The sequence below is a fragment of the Pelophylax lessonae genome (genome assembly GCF_965119305.1).
Source record: "Pelophylax lessonae genome assembly, chromosome: 6".
Taxonomy (NCBI): domain Eukaryota; kingdom Metazoa; phylum Chordata; class Amphibia; order Anura; family Ranidae; genus Pelophylax; species Pelophylax lessonae.
Window position 1 is genome coordinate 192,529,977 of NC_138773.1, and position 20,929 is coordinate 192,550,905.

Genomic DNA, 20,929 nt, shown 5'->3' on the forward strand with positions numbered 1-20,929 from the left:
AGCATCTGATCAAATCGATCTCGGTTTGATCAAATGCTTTGGAGGCCAGAGGAGAGATCTGGGGTATAATAGACCCCCAGATCTCTCTATAAAGAGGACCTGTCCTATCATGGCCCATGCTATCACACGAGATGTTGTTCATCTCTTGTGATTACAATAAAGTTGAAAAAAAAAGACTGTAAAAAAAAAATTAAGTTTTAAATAAAATTGTAAAACGTCCTCGTGCAAGTGCATAAGTAAGTCCTGCACACATATGTAAATGGTGATCAATCCACACATGAGGTATTGCCACAACAGTCAGAGTGAGAGCAATAATTCTAGCACCAGACCTCCTGTGTAACTCTAAACTGGCAACCTGTAAAGGCTTTTAAAGCGTCGCCTATAGAGATTTTTAGGTACCCTAGGTTGGTGCTATTCCATGGGAGTAAGTGGAAAATATTCGGTATTTATTTACTTGGCATAACATCATCTTTTGTATTTTACCAATAAATGGGTATTATATTATTTGTGTGCATTAGAATTTATTAAAGTGTCTTTTTTTTGCCCAAAAAAAGGAGTTTAAAAAAACTGCTGCATAAATACCGTGTGACATTAAAAAGTTACAACATCCACCATTTGATTCTCTAAGGGCCTCTGCTTAAAGAAATTACAGGTTCATCTCAAAAATTTAAATATCATCAAAAAGTTAATTTATTTCAGTAATTCAATTCAAAAAGGGAAACTCGTATACAGTATCTCACAAAAGTGAGTACACCCCTCATATTTTTGTAAATATTTTATTATATCTTTTTGTATGACAACACTGAAGAAATGACCATTTGCTACAATGTAAAGTAGTGAGTGTACAGCTTGTATAACAGTGTAAATTTGCTGTCCCCTCAAAATAACTCAACACACAGCCATTAATGTTTAAATCGCTGGCAACAAAAGTGAGTACACTCCTAAGTGAAAATGTCCAAATTGGGCCCAATTAGACATTTTCCCTCCCCGGTGTCACATGACTCATTAGTGTTACAAGATCTCAGGTGTGAATGGGGAGGTATTAAATTTGGTGTTATCGCTCTCACTCTCTCATACTGGTCACTGGAAGTTCAACATGGCACCTCATGGCAAAGAACTCTCTGAGGATCTAAAGAAAAGAATTGTTGCTCTACATAAAGATGGCCTAGGCTATAAGAAGATTGCCAGGACCCTGAAACTGAGCTGCAGCACGGTGGTCAAGACCATACAGTGGTTTAACAGGACAGGTTCCACTCAGAACAGGCCTTGCCATGGTCGATCAAAGAAGTTAAGTGCATGTGCTCAGCGTCATATCCAGAGGTTGTCTTTGGGAAACAGACATATGAGTGCTGCCAGCATTGCTGCAGAGGTTGAAGGGGTGGGGGGGGTCAGCCTGTCAGCCTGTCAGTGCTCAGACCATACGCAGCACACTGCATCAAATTGGTCTGCATGGCTGTCGTCCCAGAAGGAAGCCTCTTCTAAAGATGATGCACAAGAGAGCCCGCAAACAGTTTGCTGAAGACAAGCAGACTAAGGACATTGCCAGCACTGGGGAACTACAGTTCATTGAGGGAACCATGAATGCTAACATGTACTGTGACATAGTGATGCAGAGCATGATCCCCTCCCTTTGGAGACTGGGCCGCAGGGCAGTATTCCAACATAATGAGCCCAAACACACCTCCCAAGACGACCACTGCCTTGCGAAAGAAGCTGAGGGTAAAGGTGATGGACTGGCCAAGCATGTCTCCAGACCTAAACCCTTTTGAGCATCTGTGGGCATCCTCAAACGGAAAGTGGAGGAGCGCAAGGTCTCTAACATCCACCAGCTCTGTGATGTTGTCATGGAGGAGTGGAAGAGGACTCCAGTGTCAACCTGTGAAGCTCTGGTGAACTCCATGCCCTAAAGGGGTTAAGGCAGTGCTGGAAAAAAATGGTGGCCACACAAAATATTGAACTTTGGGCCCAATTTTTACATTTTTACCTAGGGATGTACTCATTTTTGTTGCCAGCGGTTTAGACATTAATGGCTGTCTGTTATTTATTTTGAGGGGACAGCAATATTACACTGTTATACAAGCTGTACACTCACCGTTACATTGTAGCAAAGTGTCATTTCTTCAGTGTTGTCACATGAAAAGATATAATAAAATATTTACAAAAATGTGAGGGGTGTACTCACTTTTGTGAGATACTGTATTCTATAGATTCATTACACAGAGTGATATTTCAAGCATCTCTTTTAATGTTGATGATTATGGCTTACAGCAAGTGAAAACCCAAAATTCAATATCTCAAAAGATTTGAATGTTGTGAAAAAGTTCAATATTGCAGACTCATGTTGGTTTATTTACTAAAGTTAAAGAGTGCAAAATTAGTCACATTTCTGCATAGAAACCAATCAGCTTCTAACCTCAGCTTGTTAAACTAAGCTTTGGCAATAAAACCTGGAGCCTGTTTCTATGCAAAATTGTGGCTAATTTTACACTCTCTAGCTTTAGTAAACAACCTCATAGTGTCTCACGCTAATCGGCTAATTAACTCAAAACTCCTTTAAAGGTTTCTTGAGTCTTTAAATGGTCTCTCAGTCAGTTTCAGTAAATTACACAATCATGGAGAAGACTGCGGACTTGGCAATTGTCCAGAAGACAGTAATTGACACCTTCCACAAGCAGGGTACGTCACAAAAGTCATTGCTAAAGAAACTGGATGTTCAGAGAGCTGTATCCAAGCATATTAATAGAAAGTTGAATGGAAAGAAAAAAGTGTGGTAGAAAAAGGTGCACAAGCAACAGGGATTGTATTACTGTGCTTAATTGGCCAGCAAATTTGCCTGACCTAAACCCCATAGAGATTCTGTGGGGTATTGTCCAGAGGAAGATAAGAGACACCAGACCCAACAATGCAGACAAGCTGAAGGCTGCTATCAAAGCAACCTGGGCTTCCATAATACCTCAGCAGTGCCACAGGCTGACCGCCTCCATGCCACGCTGTATTGATGCAATAATTCATGCAAAAGGAGCCCAACCAAGTATTGAGTGCTTACTATACTGTACATGGACATTCTTTTTAGCAAGCCAACATTTCTGTATTAAAAATCCTTTTCTTTTCTTTTTTTTTTTCTCATTGGTCTTATTGTAATAATCTAATTTTTTGAGATACTGAAATTTGGGTTTTTACTAGCTATAAACTATAATCATCAAAATTAAAAGAAAGAAATACTTAAAATATGTTTATCATAGGTGTATCTTATCTTAAATGATAGAGACAGAATATTAACCAAAAATACAGAAAAAAGCACATAAAACATGACTTAGTACTTGGTGGAGAAGCAAGCACAGAGGTAGGATGTATCTTGTAGTTGGGTTGGTTACCAGGTGTGCACACATCTCAGGAGGGATTTTGGTCCACTCTTCTTTACAGATCTTCTCTAAATCCTTAAAGTGATTGTAAAGTCTTGTTTTAAAAAAAATAAATAACAAACATGCTATACTTACAGTCAGGTCCATAAATATTAGGACATTGACACAATTCTAATGTTTTTGGCTCTATACACCACCACAATGGATTTGAAATAAAACAAACACAATGTGCTTTGACTGCAGACTTTCAGCTTTTATTAGAGGGTATTTACATCCAAATCAGGTGAACGGTGTAGGAATTACATCAGTTTGTATATGTGCCTCCCACTTTTTATGGGACCAAAAGTAATGAGACAGATTAACAATCATAAATCAAACTTTCACTTTTTAATACTTGGTTGCAAATCCTTTGCAGTCAATTACAGCCTGAAGTCTGGAAAGCATAGACATCACCAGACGCTGGGTTTCATCCCTGGTGATGCTCTGCCATGCCTCTACTGCAACTGTCTTCAGTTCCTGTTGTTCTTGGGCATTTTCCCTTCAGTTTTGTCTTCAGCAAGTGAAATGCATGCTCAATCGGATTCAGGTCAGGTGATTGACTTGGCCATTGCATAACATTCCACTTCTTTCCCTTAAAAAACTCTTTGGTTGCTTTCGCAGTATGCTTCGGGTCATTGTCCATCTGCACTGTGAAGCGCCGTTGAATGAGTTCTGAAGCATTTGGCTGAATATGAGCAGATAATATTGCCCTAAACACTTCAGAATTCATCCTGCTGCTTTTGTCAGCAGTCACATCATCAATACAAGAGAACCAGTTCCATTGGCAGCCATACATGCCCACGCTATGACACTACCACCACCGTGCTTCACTGATGAGGTGGTATGCTTTGGATCATGAGCAGTTCCTTTCCTTCCCCATACTCTTCTCTTCCCATCACTCTGGTACAAGTTGATCTTGGTCTCATCTGTCCATAGGATGTTGTTCCAGAACTGTGAAGGCTTTTTTAGATGTTGTTTGGCAAACTCTAATCTAGCTCCCTGTTTTTGAGGCTCACCAATGATTTACATCTTGTGGTGAACCCTCTGTATTCACTCTGGTGAAGTCTTCTCTTGATTGTTGACTTTGACACACATACACCTACCTCCTGGAGAGTGTTCCTGATCTGGCCAACTGTTGTAAAGGGTGTTTTCTTCACCAGGGAAAGAATTCTTTGGTCATCTGCCACATTTTGTTTTCCGTGGTCTTCCGGGTCTTTTGGTGTTGCTGAGCTCACCGGTGCGTTCTTTCTTTTTAAAGATGTTCCAAACAGTTGATTTGGACACACCTAATGTTTTTGCAATCTCTCTGATGGGTTTGTTTTGTTTTTTTCAGCCTAATAATGGCTTGCTTCACTCATAGTGACAGCTCTTTGGATCTCATATTGAGAGTTGACAGCAACATATTCCAAATGCAAATAGCACAGTTGAAATAAACTCTGGACCTTTTATCTGCTCCTTGTAAATGGGATAATGAGGGAATAACACACACCTTGCCATGGAACAGCTGAGCAGCCCATTGTCCCATTACTTTTGGTCCCTTAAAAAGTGGGAGGCACATATACAACCTGTTGTAATTCCTACACCTTTCACCTGATTTGGATGTAAATACCCTCAAACTAAAGCTGAATGTCTGCAGTTAAAGCTCATCTTGTTTGTTTCATTCCAAATGCATTGTGGTGGTGTATAGAGCCAAAAAGATTAGAATTGTGTCTATGTCCCAATATTTATGGACCTGACTGTACCTCCTCTGTGCAGTTGGTTTTGCACAGAGCAGCCCAGATTCTCCTCTTCTTGGGTCCCTCTTCCCTGCTCCTAGCCCCTCCCTCCTGACGAGTGCCCCCACAGCAAGCAGCTTGCTATGGGGTCACCCAAGCCGAGCTGCAACTCCTTGTGTGCATTCAGACACAAAGCTGCCGATTAGGCCCCAACCCCCTCTCGATTGGCTAACTGACTTGACTGATTGACAGCCATGGGAGCCAATGGCACCGCTGCTGTGTCTCAGCCAATCAGGAGAGAGAATTCCAGACAGCGGAGAGACTTGACGACATTGCTGGATAGAGATGGGGCTTAGGCAAGTATTAGGGGGTGCTGGGGAGGCAGCTGCACACAGAAGGCTTTTTATCCTCATGCATAGAATGCATTAAGATAAACAAAAACCTTCTGACTTTACAACTCCTTTAAGGTTTCTTGACTGTCTCTTGACAACTCGAAGTTTCAGCTCCCGCCATAAATTTTCTATAGGATTAAGGTCTGGAGACTGACTAGGCCACTCCATTACCCTAATGTGCTGCTTCTTGGGTCACTACTTTGTTGCCTTGGCGGTATGTTTTGGGTCATTGTCATGCTGGAAGACCTATACACGACCCATCTTCAGTGTTCTTACTGTAGAAAGAAGGTTCTCATTCAAGATTTTACAATACTTGGCCCCTCAATGCAGCAAAGTTAGCCTGTACCTTTAGCAGAGAAACAGCCCCAAAGCATCATGTTTCCACCTTTGTGCTTGATTGTAGGGATGGTGTTCTTAGGATCATAGTTAGCATTTTTCTTCCTCCAAACACGGTGAGTGGAGTTAATGCCAAAGAGCTCAATCTCATCTGACCACAGTACTTTCTCCCAATCCTCTGAATCATTTAGATGTTTATTGGCATGACTGTACATGTGCCTTCTTGAGGAGGGGGACTTGCTGTGTTTGAAAGAAGAAAAATGTGGGCATTGTCCCCTGCAGCAGCGGTTATTTTTTAAATTGGCACAGCTGTTTGGGGCTCTGTCTGCACAGCTGTGTCTTTGATTCACAAAGAGCTCTGTGAATGAATAAACTACAAATCCTGTTTGCCATTGTGGCAGACGGACTTGTATTTCTCAAAGGAATGCGAGTGCAGTAATCAGGGCATTCATAGTCCATCGACACTTCCTCAAGCTCTTTAACTGAACAGTACGGGCAGAAAGCTGGTGAAAAAGTGTGCCGGTCTGCCGGAGCCTAAAATTGCACCTATGATCTACTGATCATTGGTGCAACGCTGAGCAAGTTCCTGTGAAAACAAACAATAATTGCACGTTTTTATTTTTAACTGTAAAAAACGTGCATTCATTTATTTCTTTTAGGTGACCTTGGTTTTTAATACTTATCCAACACTGTTGTACACCTTGGTTCCTCCCACCGACCCCTACGTCAGTACTGTGTCCTGTAGTGAGGTAGGGGCTAACAGATGCCCCCCACAGAGTGCAGAGGGGGACCACTAATACCATATGCCCACAAATGTCAAATGTGAAGATTCTTCCCAAAGCAGTAGCTCCTAAAGTGAGAACTCGACGTCTGCCAAAGAGCTTTGTTTTAAAGCATATCTAAACCCCAAAAATGTGTATATTTCTGTTTACCAGTCCGTGAATGTAGTGGCTGAATACATTTTCCTTTTTCAAGCTAAAAACATTCTGAGCAAGTACAGAAAATACTTATTGGGCCTCATGCACATAGGACATTATGGTTACTCTCCTAGACTCCTTTTCTCCTGGCATCCTAGTTTTGGCAGAAGAAACACTTGACGCTTGTAAGCTCGTGTAACGCATTAAGGCGCAAATTAATTTCATTGGCCAAATTAATTTATTCTGGCTGTTGAAATTAACGCTAATGCGCAAAATAGGCGCATCAAGCATTTGTGTCTGCAAAAACTCTAGGCGCACTTGGCAGTAGGGGTTTTTTTCTGCCTCTAAACACCTATATGTGCATGGGCGCATAGCTAACATGCAGGGGCTTTAAGAGGCAGGAAAAAAAAAAACAAACACCCTCAGCAGCAGCAGAAAAAACATCCAGTGTGCACGAGGCCTTGATTTTCCCAGAAATGTAGCACCCAGAAATGTAGCATCCTTGTTATTTCTTATGAGCTTATAGCGGTAGTAAAGTCTGCTCTGTGATTTTTACCTGCAGGTAAACTTTTATAATAATGCCTACCTGTACATAAAATTAATATCTCCCAAACGTGCACCGTTTAGAAGATATTTGGTTGATTTGCAGCTGGTGACATCACCGGCGCATGCTCTTTGAAGGAATTGCATACCCATCCCATTCTTTCAGTGCCCTATGTAATGCGCACAGGAGTGATGTCATGATGGCTCAGCCATTTAAGTGGCTGGAGCATGCGAACCCGGAAGAAAGACCAGGTGATGATGGAAGCCTGGTCAACGGCCCCTGGAGGGCTTAATTTCAAGATAAATTTTTCATAATGTGCTAGCAACTCATTTATAGCACACTTACAGTCAAAATCTGGTATAAGCAGTGGCAGCTCCTAAACTAATACCGGCATACAGGGATCTTGCTCTGACAGCTGTCAAAAGAAGCGCCAATGGACAGCGTCTTCAGCCGCTAGCTGTTGCCTCAAGGTAGGCTCTATGTAAAGAGAAAAGGGGGTGGTAATGTTTCAAAGGACAACTCCTTCTATCTCAAAGCGGCTGATAGCTGTCAAAGCAAGATCCCTGTATGCCGACTATTAGATTGGGAGTTGCTGTTACTTCAGCTTAGCCTGGTTATGTGTCTTTCCTGGTGCCCTCTGCTTCCCGTGCTGATCTACCAGACTTCAACTTTAAGTGTGCTATACATTTTTGTTTATCAGTTGCTTTTATTCTAACTTGGATCCAGCGCTCCTGTCTTTCTGTCGTAAAAATCATTTATAAAACCTTTACCTATAGGTAGTGTAAATATCTCCTAAACATGCACCATTTAGGAGATATTTACTGACCTAGCAGCCAGCTATATCACTGGTACATGCGCTTTGAAGGAACGGCCGCCCGTGCCGTTTCTTCAGAGCAGTGTGCCATGACTGGCGCATGCACGGGAGTGACGTAATTTCGTCTCCAGCCAGTCACAGAGCTGGACCCGTGAAACCCGGAAGGAAGACCGGGTATAGGTGGACGCTGCCTCCAGCGATGGAAACGCATCGCTGGAATGCTTCGTTTTCAGGTAAGTTTACCATAATGTGCTAGTATGTGATGCATACTACCATATTATGCCTTTTGCCTTTTCAGGTAAGTAAAACAAAAAAGAAGTGCAACAGTTTACAACCGCTTTAAAGGGGGAAAAGGAGAGATCTGGGAGCTCATGGAGAACTTTACTAGGAAGAAGAAAAACACTGTAAGAAACTGTTTCATGAAAAATAGAGTACAGGGCCAATAATTATTTAAGAAAAAAAAAAAAGGATATTGTTTAGTGTCCCTTAAGCTGGACAACCTGGGACTAGAAGCTGATTGGTTACTATGCACAGATGCTCCAGGGTTTGTCTTTTCTAGTTTAGTTAATTCCCTCCAGAGAAGTTTCTGGCTAATTATGTCTGAAAGGGAAGAAAGCTCCTTCTTCTACATATTGCAGTCAAATTATATCCTGTAAAAAAAAAAAGTGCAGCGCTAAAAAATCTAAAATGATAATGAGTGTCCAAATGAGTGCTATAACGAAATATAAATATAAAGAGACCAATAGCCACATATCAAACTATAACGAGGCTAGTCCATCTGCTAATAATCCAGTCAAAGGAATTGTAAGTCCTATTCAACAGGAACTGTTGTTATCGCACCCGGGATCATTCCCACAGTCAGAACCTGGTGCCTTTAACCCTCTCACATCCACTGCTATTCAGGGTGAACAGGATAGCTGGCGGATCCACTCAAATCGTGCCCAGAGTTCGAAACAGACTGCATGGAACGCTCACAAAATCGGAGCCACAAAAGGTGCTAATATAGTGTAGTATTTATTGTAAAGGTTAAGACTACATGTACATGTAAAATGATGAAAAACTCACATATGAAGACCGCCGTTCCTAAAGCATAAGGACACGGCCGCTGACGCGTTTCGTGTTCACAGGGAATGCCTATATTGGCACCTTTTTTGGCTCCGAATTTGTGAGGCATGAGGTCGTGCCTGACCTCATGAATCATAGCGCGCCAGGCTTTTCTGTCCTCCACTGCCTCCCGGAGCTTGCTTAACTTAATGTTCATTGTTTTGATGATGCTATCTATCCATCTTGTTTTCTGTCACCCTCTTGTCCTTTTTCCTTCTATGTTTCCCAGCATCAGCGTCTTTTCCAATGAGTCCTCTCTTCGCATTAGGTGGCCAAAGTATTCGAGTTTCAGCTTCATGATCTGTCCTTTCAGTGAATATTCAGGTTTGATTTCCAGCAGGATTGACTGGTTTCTTGCTGTCCAAGAGACTTTCAAGAGTCTTTTCCAACACCATAGATTAAAAGCATCAATTCTTCGGCGTTTAGCCGTCCTTATGGTCCAACTTTCACAGCCATAGGTTACTACTCGGAAAACCATAGCTTTGACTAGACAGCACTTTGTCGGTAGGGTGTCTGCTTTTTATAATGTTGTCTAGGTTTGCCATTTCTTTCCTCCCAAGAAGCAAGCGTCTCTTCATTTCATGGCTACAGTCACCGTCTGCTGTGATCTTGGAGCCTAGGAAGATAAAATCTGTCACTGTTTCAATTTCTTCTCCTTCAATTTGTCAAGGAGGGATGGGACCTGTTGCCATGATCTAATGTTCAACTTCAGGCCAGCGTTTGGGGACTTTGGTTCCCAAATCTATAGAGCCTCTCATCATCTACGGATAACTACGGTACTGCCTGAAAAGGGCTATCTCCACTCTTTGCAACCATCTAACTGTTGGCCATATCAATAATGAAAAGGAGGCATCCGTCCCTGATAGATAGATAGATAGATAGATAGATAGATAGATAGATAGATAGATAGATAGATAGATAAAAATTGCCAAATAGGCTAGAAGGGGCAGAGGTAGGACTTTAAATGATGCCAAAAATCATGTAATCAATAGGAACAAAGTTAAATAAAAAGTTATACATTTATTAACTTGAGTTAAAACATCCCCACAAAGTGGGACTCCAATGACAACCACATAAGCAATCAAACCCATGTAGCACATGACAGCATGGGCCTGACAGTGTTAGTGCACCGCAAAGTACAGTCCAATTGGTTCTTGTCCAAAGCCCCAACGCGTTTCAACTTATCCAAGTCTTCTTCACGGGGATGTTGGACAGTATACTGATATCTCTGAAATTATAACATATATTCAAATGCATGTATATATGAAAATATAACATGCACAAGTGATCTCACAAAATGGATAGAAAGAATTACAAAAATGTTGTCACAATTTCGTCATTTTTGTAACTCTTTCTAAAGAACTAATCATTAGTATTGTATTAATGACTTACCATGTCTTGCGCTTCACTGTGTTTCTGTGTGGAGGCAGCCATCTTGGTAAAAGCAGGAATTTGCTTTCTCATGTCAGAGCCTCTAGCAAGGAAAACAGTGTGCAATAAGGACGAGCTAAGGTTTGGGCCAATTTGATGATATCACTACTCTGTTACTCACTAAGGATGAACTTAGGAAAACTTTCACATGATAGGAGGCTGCCAGCCCAATCATTTACACCATTGGAATTTCCCACCCTGCATCTACATGTAACAAAGGGACGGGGATACGGGAAACCAAATTTACCTATTATGGCCACATGGCTATATTTAGACAATATAATTGACCAAATATGGCCATGTGGCAATATTAGATTAGTAATGTCACTAGCATCCCTGCACCTTTGTGGGGCGAGGAACTCTACAGCTGACTAGGCAGGTGGCCTACTATCATGTGACCGTTTTCTGTGGGTTCAGGCTGAATTGGGTTTGGGTTAAATTAAATTCATCTTGGACTTTAGTTCATTCTTAGCGAGCCACACTGTAGTGACAATCAGAAGCACAGTGCCTTGGATCACATACTGCAGCTGTGAGACCCAACAGGGGTTCCCAGAAATTAGCTGTGGGCAGAAGCCCCATTAAAAGCAATATGAGGATGACTGCCCCTGCAGCTGATCGCAGTGCTTCATAAGCAATCGCTCAAACAACGAATGTCTGCGAATGATCAGCCCTGGACACAAACAGTTGTGATTGGCTTTCCATTTTTATTCGCTAACAGCGCCATTATCAAATGTGAACGACTCATTGAGAATGATGTGAAAATACAGAAATATACATTGGGTGATCATACATTATCCTTCCTTCCAGACGACCTGGAAATGGAGAGCAGTGGACTAGAATGTGACACAGTGACACACCCTACGGAGCTGCTTATCACCTGCACCAATGCAGACACTCTGGCAGAGGGAACAGAACTGGAAGCTGAGGTCAGTAAATTATATTTTTTGGAATAAGATTAAAGTAGGACTCCAACCAAAATGTTTTTCTAGTTTTTGGATAGAGCAGAAATGGCTACAACCTTTGCCAGGACAGAAGGTGAGGGGAAATTTATGTTTTTTACAGCACCTAAGTAAGGCCTCTTGCACAGGGGTGCCTGGGGCTGTACAAGATATATTTTGGGTATAGTTCCCTGTCCACGAGCCGCAGGTGCTGTGTACAGTCAGCCATAATAATCAACAGTATATGTTGGTACTTTTTTAAACTAACAGACATATGCCCCTGGACAAAGACAGTCTACTTCCAGGGTCATATGTCCATACTCATGCAGGTGTTAAAAAGTACAGCATATACCTCCATACAGATATCTGTGGGTGGCTGTACACAGAAATACGCCCACATTTATGTTGTATGTATTTTATTATTTATTACAGGTACTTGTATAGCACTGTCAATTTACGCATCTCTTTACATATATAATATACATGCACATCAGACCCTGCCTAAAATGGGCTTACAATCTATGATCCCTAACTCGCATTCACACAGTAGGGCCAATTAAGACAGGAGACTATTAACTTATCAGCATGCCTTTTGACTGTGGGAGGAAACTTGAGGACCGGAGAAAACCCATGCAGGTACAGGGAGAACATGCAAACTCCAGACTGGTAGTGCCGTGGTTGTGATTTAAACCGGCGACCCTAGTGCTGCCAGGTGGAAGTGCTAACCACTTAGCCGCTGTGCTTCCCCAATGTTGGATTTCCCAAGGGGTTTGTGTGTATGAGATCTGAAAGGAAAATTGTCCAGTAGACAAATGCTCTGGTGCTGCCTAAAACATCATAGGTTATGGATGAATGTTACAGAAACCATAAATTCAGTCTTTCATATGTCAAGTTAGACCCTAAATCCTGCCTACTTGGAGCACTGGATCAAAACCTGTTAACAGAACACTCTATAGTGGCTATCTCTAGGGCCCTGTTCCAGACTAGGAAGCTTTTACTGCAATATTGGAAGTCTGAGCAACAGCCTACCCATTGAGAATGTGTCCAACATATGGTAACACATGCTAGGTCTTGAGTGTGTTATCTTCCAACATAGAAGGTGTCCTACTAAATTTGTTAAGGTGTGGGGCGACTGGTTGGCTACGCCTGGTTTGTCACATCTTGACCTTGTGCTAGACTGAATTCTGTGATCTATTCCATACTCTTAGTAGACTGTATGACTGACTAAAGCTGTTATTTTTTTATGCTGCATTTCATCAATTACTTTGTGTAATTTGGATATTGATGTTGCATACCAAACCATGTTTCCCCTTAAGGCTTTATTTTTGCATTTGTGCTGAATAGGTGTGCATTACTTATTGTACAATTGCTCTGGAAATGTTTAATACAGGTTTCTCTTAAAAATACCCCAGGGGTATTTTCTTATAAAATACCCCATGCGTGGTGTTTGCTCATTTTTACTACATAATAAAATGCCATAGCCTGCATGTTTCATTCTCATTTTGGTATTAAGCTGGTCATAGACGGTTCGAACCATGGACATGCTAAATATACTAAATATACCCAAGTTGATAGACTGATCAACTTGTATACAACTAGCCTGCTGGATTTTTCATGCGATTATCGTTAGAGGCTGTTATAGACATTAGCAATAATCCCTGTGTTCTACAAGTGGGGATGGCTTCCCCTGGCCCCTCCCCACCAGGAGATCACAATGGCTCTGCGCGAGGGATTCCCTTGTCAACACTGTCTATGTTGATGGGGGAATCAAGCGAACCTCTTTCCTGCAACCCATGCTTGCAGGAAAGAAATTTGCTCTGTCAATGGCCTGCCTTAGTTGCTGTTAGGATAGAAGATCAAAATATAAGACAGAAAGACAACACTCTACCATATACATTGTATGCATGGGAGTCTAAGTATTGTCCTTGTTACATGGGATAATGTGTGCACTTAATTGTTTGTGTTTGATTTATTTCAGGATAGTGCCCACCAACATATATCAGCCCTTGCTGAACAGTACCACCTTGTAGATCAAAATGGACATGCCATTCACTATGAGATCCAGGCACTTCCTGGCAATAGCTCTCAAATGGTAAGCTTTTATTGGGTGAGAGTAAAGCAGTATCAATGTTTCAGTTTATATTTTGCATTTGTTTTTAAAAAAAAAATGCTGGGATCCGTGATCTTAAGAAACGAATAGCAAGACTCCTGGATTAAAGTGATATTAAACTCAAAAGCAAACATTTATTATATTGTCACTTAACAATTCCTAGATGTGATGGCTGTGTTCGTTTTTCTTTTTTAGGCTTTCTTTCATTTATTTGAATCTGTTGATCCAGCCAGAAAGTCAATTGTTTTTCCACAGAACAAGCTCTCCTGTAAATGTATCAGTGTGTTGAGATAAACAATTTACCACTGACGGGTGGTAAACACTCTGCATTATCTGCACATCTACTACACAAGATAACTACCACCCACCTCTGCAGGTGCACGTTTTTTAAATGCAAACAGTGATCAATGTTTTCACTAAATACACAGGAATCAATATTTCTTACATACATTATATTACATTATACAATTTGATTGTACAATCTCATTTCGATCTACCATCAACAATGTAGTGCAAGGGCCTGCCTGACTGGATACAGAGTGGTTGGATAGAAGGTGTGTCCTCCTATCAGTTGTATATTGTATAGTAAATCTAAAGGAGATCGTACCTGTTTTGGGTCAGTGCCTCAAAGTACTGAAACAAGAGGGGTCAGTATTAGAGTCAGGTAACTAGCATTTTCAATAGGAGGGGTTAGCAGTGGTAGCCTCCATGGTTCTCTCATAACTGTTTTTTTTATGTTACCAAATGTCTGCTTTTATTTGGCCTTTAAAAAACATCACATTTATGCTGCAATTCTCATTGCTTCCTACAGATGATCTTAACCAGTGAATCAGAAAATGGACAGGTATTCCATGTCATTCCTTCTAGCCAATCTGGAACAGCTCAGCTGATCATTCCTCAGGACAATGGTAAGATACATATTTAATTATAATGAAGATATTACCATTATAATACAGAAATGGAACATTCACCAGCCATACCTTTTTATAGAGTGATATACAGTGTATCCAGAAAGTATTTACAGCGCTTCACTTTTTCAACATTTTGTTATGTTACAGCCTTATTCCAAAATGGATACAATTCATTATTTTCCTCAAAATTCTACAAACAATACCCCATAATGACAGTGTTAAAGAAATGTGTTTAAAATCTTTGCAAATTTATTTAAGGTCCCACAGTTAACAGTGCACGTCAGAGCACAAACCAAGCCATGAAGTCCAAGGCACAGATCTGGGGAAGGGTACAGAAAACTTTCTGCAGCATTGAAGGTCCCAATGAGCACAGTGGCCTCCATCATCCATAAATGGAAGAAGTTTGGAACCACCAAGACTCTTCCCAGAGCGGGCCGCCCAGCCAAATTGAATGATCGGGTAAGAATGGCCTTAGTCGGGAGGTGACCAAAAACCCAATGGTCACTCTGACAGAGCTCCAGCGTTTCTCTGTGGAGAGAGGAGAACCTTCCAGAAGAACAACTATCTCTGCAGCACTCCACCAATCAGGTCTGTTTGGTAGAGTGGCCAGACGGAAAGGTACTCCTTTGTATAAGGCACATGACAGCCCTCCTGAAGTTTGCCAAAAGGCACCTGTAGGACTCTCATGAGAAACAAAATTCTTTGATCTGATGAAACAAAGATTGAACTCTTTGGCCTGAATGGCAAGCGTCATGTCTAGAGGAAACCGGGCACCTCATCACCTGGGTAATACCATTCCTACAGTGAATCATGGTGGTGGCAGCATAATGCTGTGGGGATGTTTTTTAGCAGCAGGAACTGGATGACTAGTCAGGATGAAGGAAAAGATGAATGCAGCAATGTACATGAGACATCCTTGATGAAAACCTGCTCCAGAGCACTCTGGACCTCAGACTTGGGGGCGAAGGTTGATCTTCCAACTGGACAAAAACCATAAGCACACAGCCAAGACAACAAAGGAGTGGCTACGGGACAACTCTGTGAATGTCCTTGAGCCCAGACTTGAACCCAATTGAACATCTCTGGAGAGATCTGAAAATGGCTGTGCATTGATGCTCCCCATCCAACCTAATGGAGCTTGAGAGGTCCTGCAAAGAAGAATGGTAGAAACTGCCCCAAAATAGGTGTGCCAAACTTGTAGCAACATACTCAAAAAGATGAGGGTGTAAATGGTGCCAAAGGTGCTTCAACAAAGTATTGAGCAAAGGCTGTCAATACTTATGTACATGGGATTTTTTTCGTTTTTTATTTTTAATAAATTTGCAAAGATTTCAAACAACTTCTTTCACGTTGTCATCATGGGACATTGTTTGTATAATTTTGAGGAAAATAATCAATTTAAGGCTCCTTTCACACGGCCGCTCCGCTGCTTTCCGTGTGTCCGCAAATCATCCTATTTTTTTGCGGATGATTTGCGGACATCAATGTAAGTGAATGGCACTGCGGATGTCAGCGGAATACCATCCGCTGACATCCGATTTTCCTCCTTTCAGTTCTGTTCCGTTTTTTGGAACGGAACAGAACCCCATTTTTCCATCCGTGTAAAAAACGGAAAGGAAGGAAAATCGGATGTCAGCGGTGTCATCCGCTGATATCCGCAATGCCATATACTTACATTATGTCCGCATATCATCCGCAAACGGATGGGATGATATGCGGGCATACTGAGCGGATGACACAAATGTCATCCGCTCCGTGGAAAAAAAAAAAAAAAAGTCCCGCAGCGGACTACAGCAGCGGAGCGGCCGTCTGAAAGGAGCCTAATCCATTTTAGTTTAAGGCTGTAACATAACAAAATGTGGAAAAAGTCCAGGGCTGTGCATACTTTCCGGATGCACTGTACTTTTACTACTTTGTCCTGCTAAACATTTCTTTCATTTCAATGGTCTCTATATTAAAGTGTAGATGTTCTTTAAAGGGAATATTTTGCATAAAACTTTTATTTTATAGACAAATATTTGATATGGTTTACTATCATTATCTTCTAATAAGAAACCCTAATGCTGTCCCAGCATTTACTGAATGCTCAATAGGATTAAAATCCAGAAAGGCACTTTCTCTCTTTACTAGCAGAAAGGAAGGGTTGTGTTCCTCACTTCATTTACCACTGTGTAATTTCATATTCTGCTTTTAGGTTTGTTTATCACAAAGGCTATTAACTGCATAGTATTATTTCAATCCTTTGCAGAACCTGCAAATACTTGCCTTGTATTAACCCACCCGCTGGCTGCTAGTGGTATATATGAAATCATTCTGTCATCATTCAATATTTTATATATGCACCAGACTAAAAGAAAAAAAAGTTAAAATTGTAACTTTTTAGTCTTAACCATAAATATAATATATGCAAAAACATTATACCTCTCTTTGTGGTTCTCCTTTAAAGTGGTTGTAAACCCTTAAATATACAGTCAGGTCAATAAATATTGGGACATCAACACAATTCTAATCTTTTTGGCTCTATACAATGGATTTGAAATGAAACAACCAAGATGTGCTTTAACTGCAGACTTTCAGCTTTAATTTGAGGGTATTTACATCCAAATCAGGTGAAAGGTGTAGGAATTACAACAGTTTGTATATGTGCCTCCCACTTTTTAAGGGACCAATATTTATGGACCTGACTGTACCTACTAAAGCGACTAGCCTTAGGTGACACACAAAGATTAAACAAATCCTCATAAACAGGTTGTACGTGTTTAGCTGTGGCCCTCTATGCTCTACAGCCCTTCAAAGTAAAAAAATGAAACAACATTTCTCAACTGCAGGGGGCAGAGATCTGATATAACACACTGCACAGCATAGAGCAGGGAGCTGAGTGTAATTTGAGATCTGAGTGGAAGGAAAGGACTCACCCCTCCTTTACACAGCCTTATAGGGAAACCTGCACAGCTGAGGCTGTCCATCACCTGCTGTGTGCTGGGAGGAGGAGGGGGGGGGGGTGACAGGACCATCTCCCAGTATTGTCTGTCATTGGCAAAGACTAGAAACATAGAGTGATGGCAGAAAAAAGACCAAGTTCACTTTTTTTTTTAATTTATATATTTTTTTTCTTTTTGTTAACTTTGTTGTCGGAGTATAGATCTATGTTTGTCCCAAGCATGTTTAACCACTTAAGCCCCGGAGGATTTGGCTGCTAAAGGACCAGGGGTTTTTTTGCGCTTTTTTACTGCGTGACTTTAACGGACAATTGCGCGGTCGTGCGACGCTGTACCTAAACGAATTTGACGTCCTTTTTTTCCCACAAACGGAGCTTTCTTTTGGTGGTATTTGATCACCTGTGCGATTTTTTGATCACGCGCTATAAACAAAAAAAGAGCGTAAATTTTGCAAAAATAACAATATTTTTCACATTTTTTTATATGAAATTCCCCAAAAAAAAAAGTAAAAATCAAAATTTTTTAACATTTTTCGGCCAATTTGTTTTATGCTACCTATGTTTGGTAAAAAAAATCGCAAAAAGCGTATTTTGATTGGTTTGCGCAAAAGTTATCGCGTTTACTAACAAAGGGAAAGATTTTTGTCATTTTTGGTGTTTTTTTTTTTTAACGCGTAATGGCGGCGATCTGCGATTTTTTTTTTCGGTACTGCGACATTGCGGCGGACAGATCGGACCCTTGACTGACATTTTTGACACTTTTGGGGTTACCAGTGACTTTACTGCAGTAATCAGTGCTATACATATGCACTGTTACTGCAAAAATGACACTGGCAGGGAAGGGGTTAACTTTATTGGACAGGGAGGGGTTAAGTGTGTCCTAGGGGCGTGATTCTAACTGTGTAGGGACATTCCTATTGGTGTAAAAGCAAAGATCAACCGTTCTACATAGTAGAACGGACAGATCTTCACTTTTACACAGGGAGAACTGACAGGCAGCTTGTTTACACAAGCTGCTCTGTCTTTCTCCCTTCACAGGAGCGATCGCAGTGTGACTGGCGGACATCGAGTCCGCCGGTCACACGCACTGACTTGCCTGTGAACGAGCCGCGGCGGGCGCGCGCCCGCCCGCGATAGGCTCGCAAGTCAGTGACAGGCGAGTGACGTACCGATACGTCACTCTGCCTGGCCGGGGCTGACCGCCGCAGTATATAGTCGTGCGGCGGTCGGCAACCGGTTAAAGCCACTTACTGTTGACTGACTCGCTATCTCCACTTGAAGTCTATTCCAAGCATCAATGATTTTTATTAAAGTTATTAAAAATAACATGAAACTATTCTTTGGTCTGTCTCAGCATACAGTATTTGGCACAGAAAAGTGTCAGAAAATATCATGCAACCTATAAGTAACCTCCTAATATTTAGTCAGATAGCTAAGCCATAGGTAACATAAGACCTAAACACTTTAGGAATAGCAAGGACACAATCATCAGAAGAAAGAAAAACCAAAAAGGAAGACAAGACTACATCTGTTCAAGTGGTATCAATTAGTTAACAGCAACTTTTTTGATTCTGTGGCCTTCTACTATCACTTTACTGATTTATATAGTAAAGAAGTCACACAGAGCCAACAATGGCTTAAGAGTTAAACCAGCATATGGAAGAGAGGGAAGAGAAAAAGAAGTAAAGAAAAACATCTAGATAAGAGAAGGAAGGAAGAAGTAAAAGGTATAAGAGGCTAGGTACAAGACGTAGGTAAAATAATACTTTCTAGGATTAGTTTTGTACTTTCGTCCTGCTAATCTGAAGTCATGTCCCTGTGTTCTTGATCTTGGCTTCATATTAAAAATACTGCCCTCCTGAACCTTATTCACCACATTGGTATATTTAACCCCTTTTGCTGCCAGGTCCTTATGAGGTAAGGACCTGACTGCAAGGGGTTTTACACACACTTTAATAAGCAATCAGTAAAAGACTGTGGTAAAGGTTTCATTCATGAAACCTTGTGTTCTAGTGTGATGCTGTATATGGTCACAGCTATCTCATGGTACAGAGCCGCTGTGATTAGCCATGGTATCATGTGATCACTGTCACCAATCACAGAGCTCACACAGTAGTAAACAATGACATCATTGTTTACTACTGTTCATGTTGCTCACAGCGTCACCAATTTCGCTGCTGCGTGCTCTAGGGGGTGCACACAGGAGGCGGGTGATGCAAGAGGACATATGGGTACATCCACCTGCTCTCGGTGTTGCTCCTGTCCGGCCATTCATGTACCATGGCTGTACTGGAAGCGGTTAAAGTTTTGCATATAGAAAATATAGGGTACTGAAGTTTGTCGCCATTTCAAGGGTGCACGCAATTTTAAGGTTTGATATATTGGGTTTCAATTTATTTGGTGCAACGTCATCTTTTGAATTTTACCAAAAAATTAGGTACTTTATTGCATTTGTGTGCCCTAAAATTAACTTTAGTGTATTTGTTACTGAAATTTTGCATTTTCTTGACCTTTGCGGTAATATTGTGTAACATATAAAAATTAAAATTACCACTGTTTTATTTTCTAGGGTGTCTACTTTCAGAAAATATATCATGTTTTGGGGGTTTTATGTAATCTTCAAGCCTGAAATTATTTTTTAAACATGTTTGCAAAAAATGGAAAAATGGCTCTGGCAGTGAGGTTTCAATCATGTCGCCTCTTTCCTTTCTTTCCTCCAGACTGTACATATTAAGTTCCTGAAGTCTCTCCTGATATATTTTATCCCCCAGACCTTTCACCATTTTTGTTACCAGTCTCTGGGCTCATTCTATCTTATCAATATATTTTTGTAAGTGAGGTCTCCAGACCTGGACACAGTATTCTAAATGAGGTTTCACTAAAGATCTATAGGGGAATCAGAACCTCCTTCCTCCTGCTGGTGATCCCTTTAGTGATCCATCCTAGAATTCTATTCACCTTTTCCACTGCCTGGTCACACTGTTTGCTCATTTTGCAATCATCTGAAATAAGAACCCCCAAATCTTTTTCCTCTGTAGTGCCGGCCAACACTGTACCCTCAATATTGTACTCTGTCAAGGGATTATTTTTCCTTTGGTGCATTATTTTACATGAATTGCAGTTTCCACTGCTTTGACCAATCTTCAAGCAATGCCAAATCATGTTCCATATTCTAGACACCTCCAGGGATTTCAACGCAATTGCACACCTTTGTATCATCAGCAAAAAGACATACCTTGCCCAGCAAACTTTTAGTTACATCACTGACATATAGGACTGAGTACAGAACCTTGTGATACACCACTAGTGACTGTTCTCTGTTCCGAGTGAACTCCATGTACAAACACACTCTGGTATCTATCCTTTAGCCAACTGCAT

General features: G+C 41.1%; 1 protein-coding gene across 2 annotated transcripts in view; it reads left to right on the top strand.

Moving 5' to 3' along the window:
• The window catches only part of CARF (calcium responsive transcription factor), a 100,310-nt gene that overhangs the window by 9,054 nt on the left and 70,327 nt on the right, over nt 1–20,929 (top strand). For both annotated transcript variants that reach the window (XM_082260729.1, XM_082260730.1), the window contains exons 2-4: nt 11,462–11,580; nt 13,571–13,684; nt 14,514–14,610. In XM_082260729.1, the coding sequence (XP_082116855.1) occupies nt 11,473–11,580; nt 13,571–13,684; nt 14,514–14,610 (319 nt within the window). In that variant the 5' untranslated portion in view covers nt 11,462–11,472. The remainder of the gene's footprint in view (nt 1–11,461; nt 11,581–13,570; nt 13,685–14,513; nt 14,611–20,929) is intronic.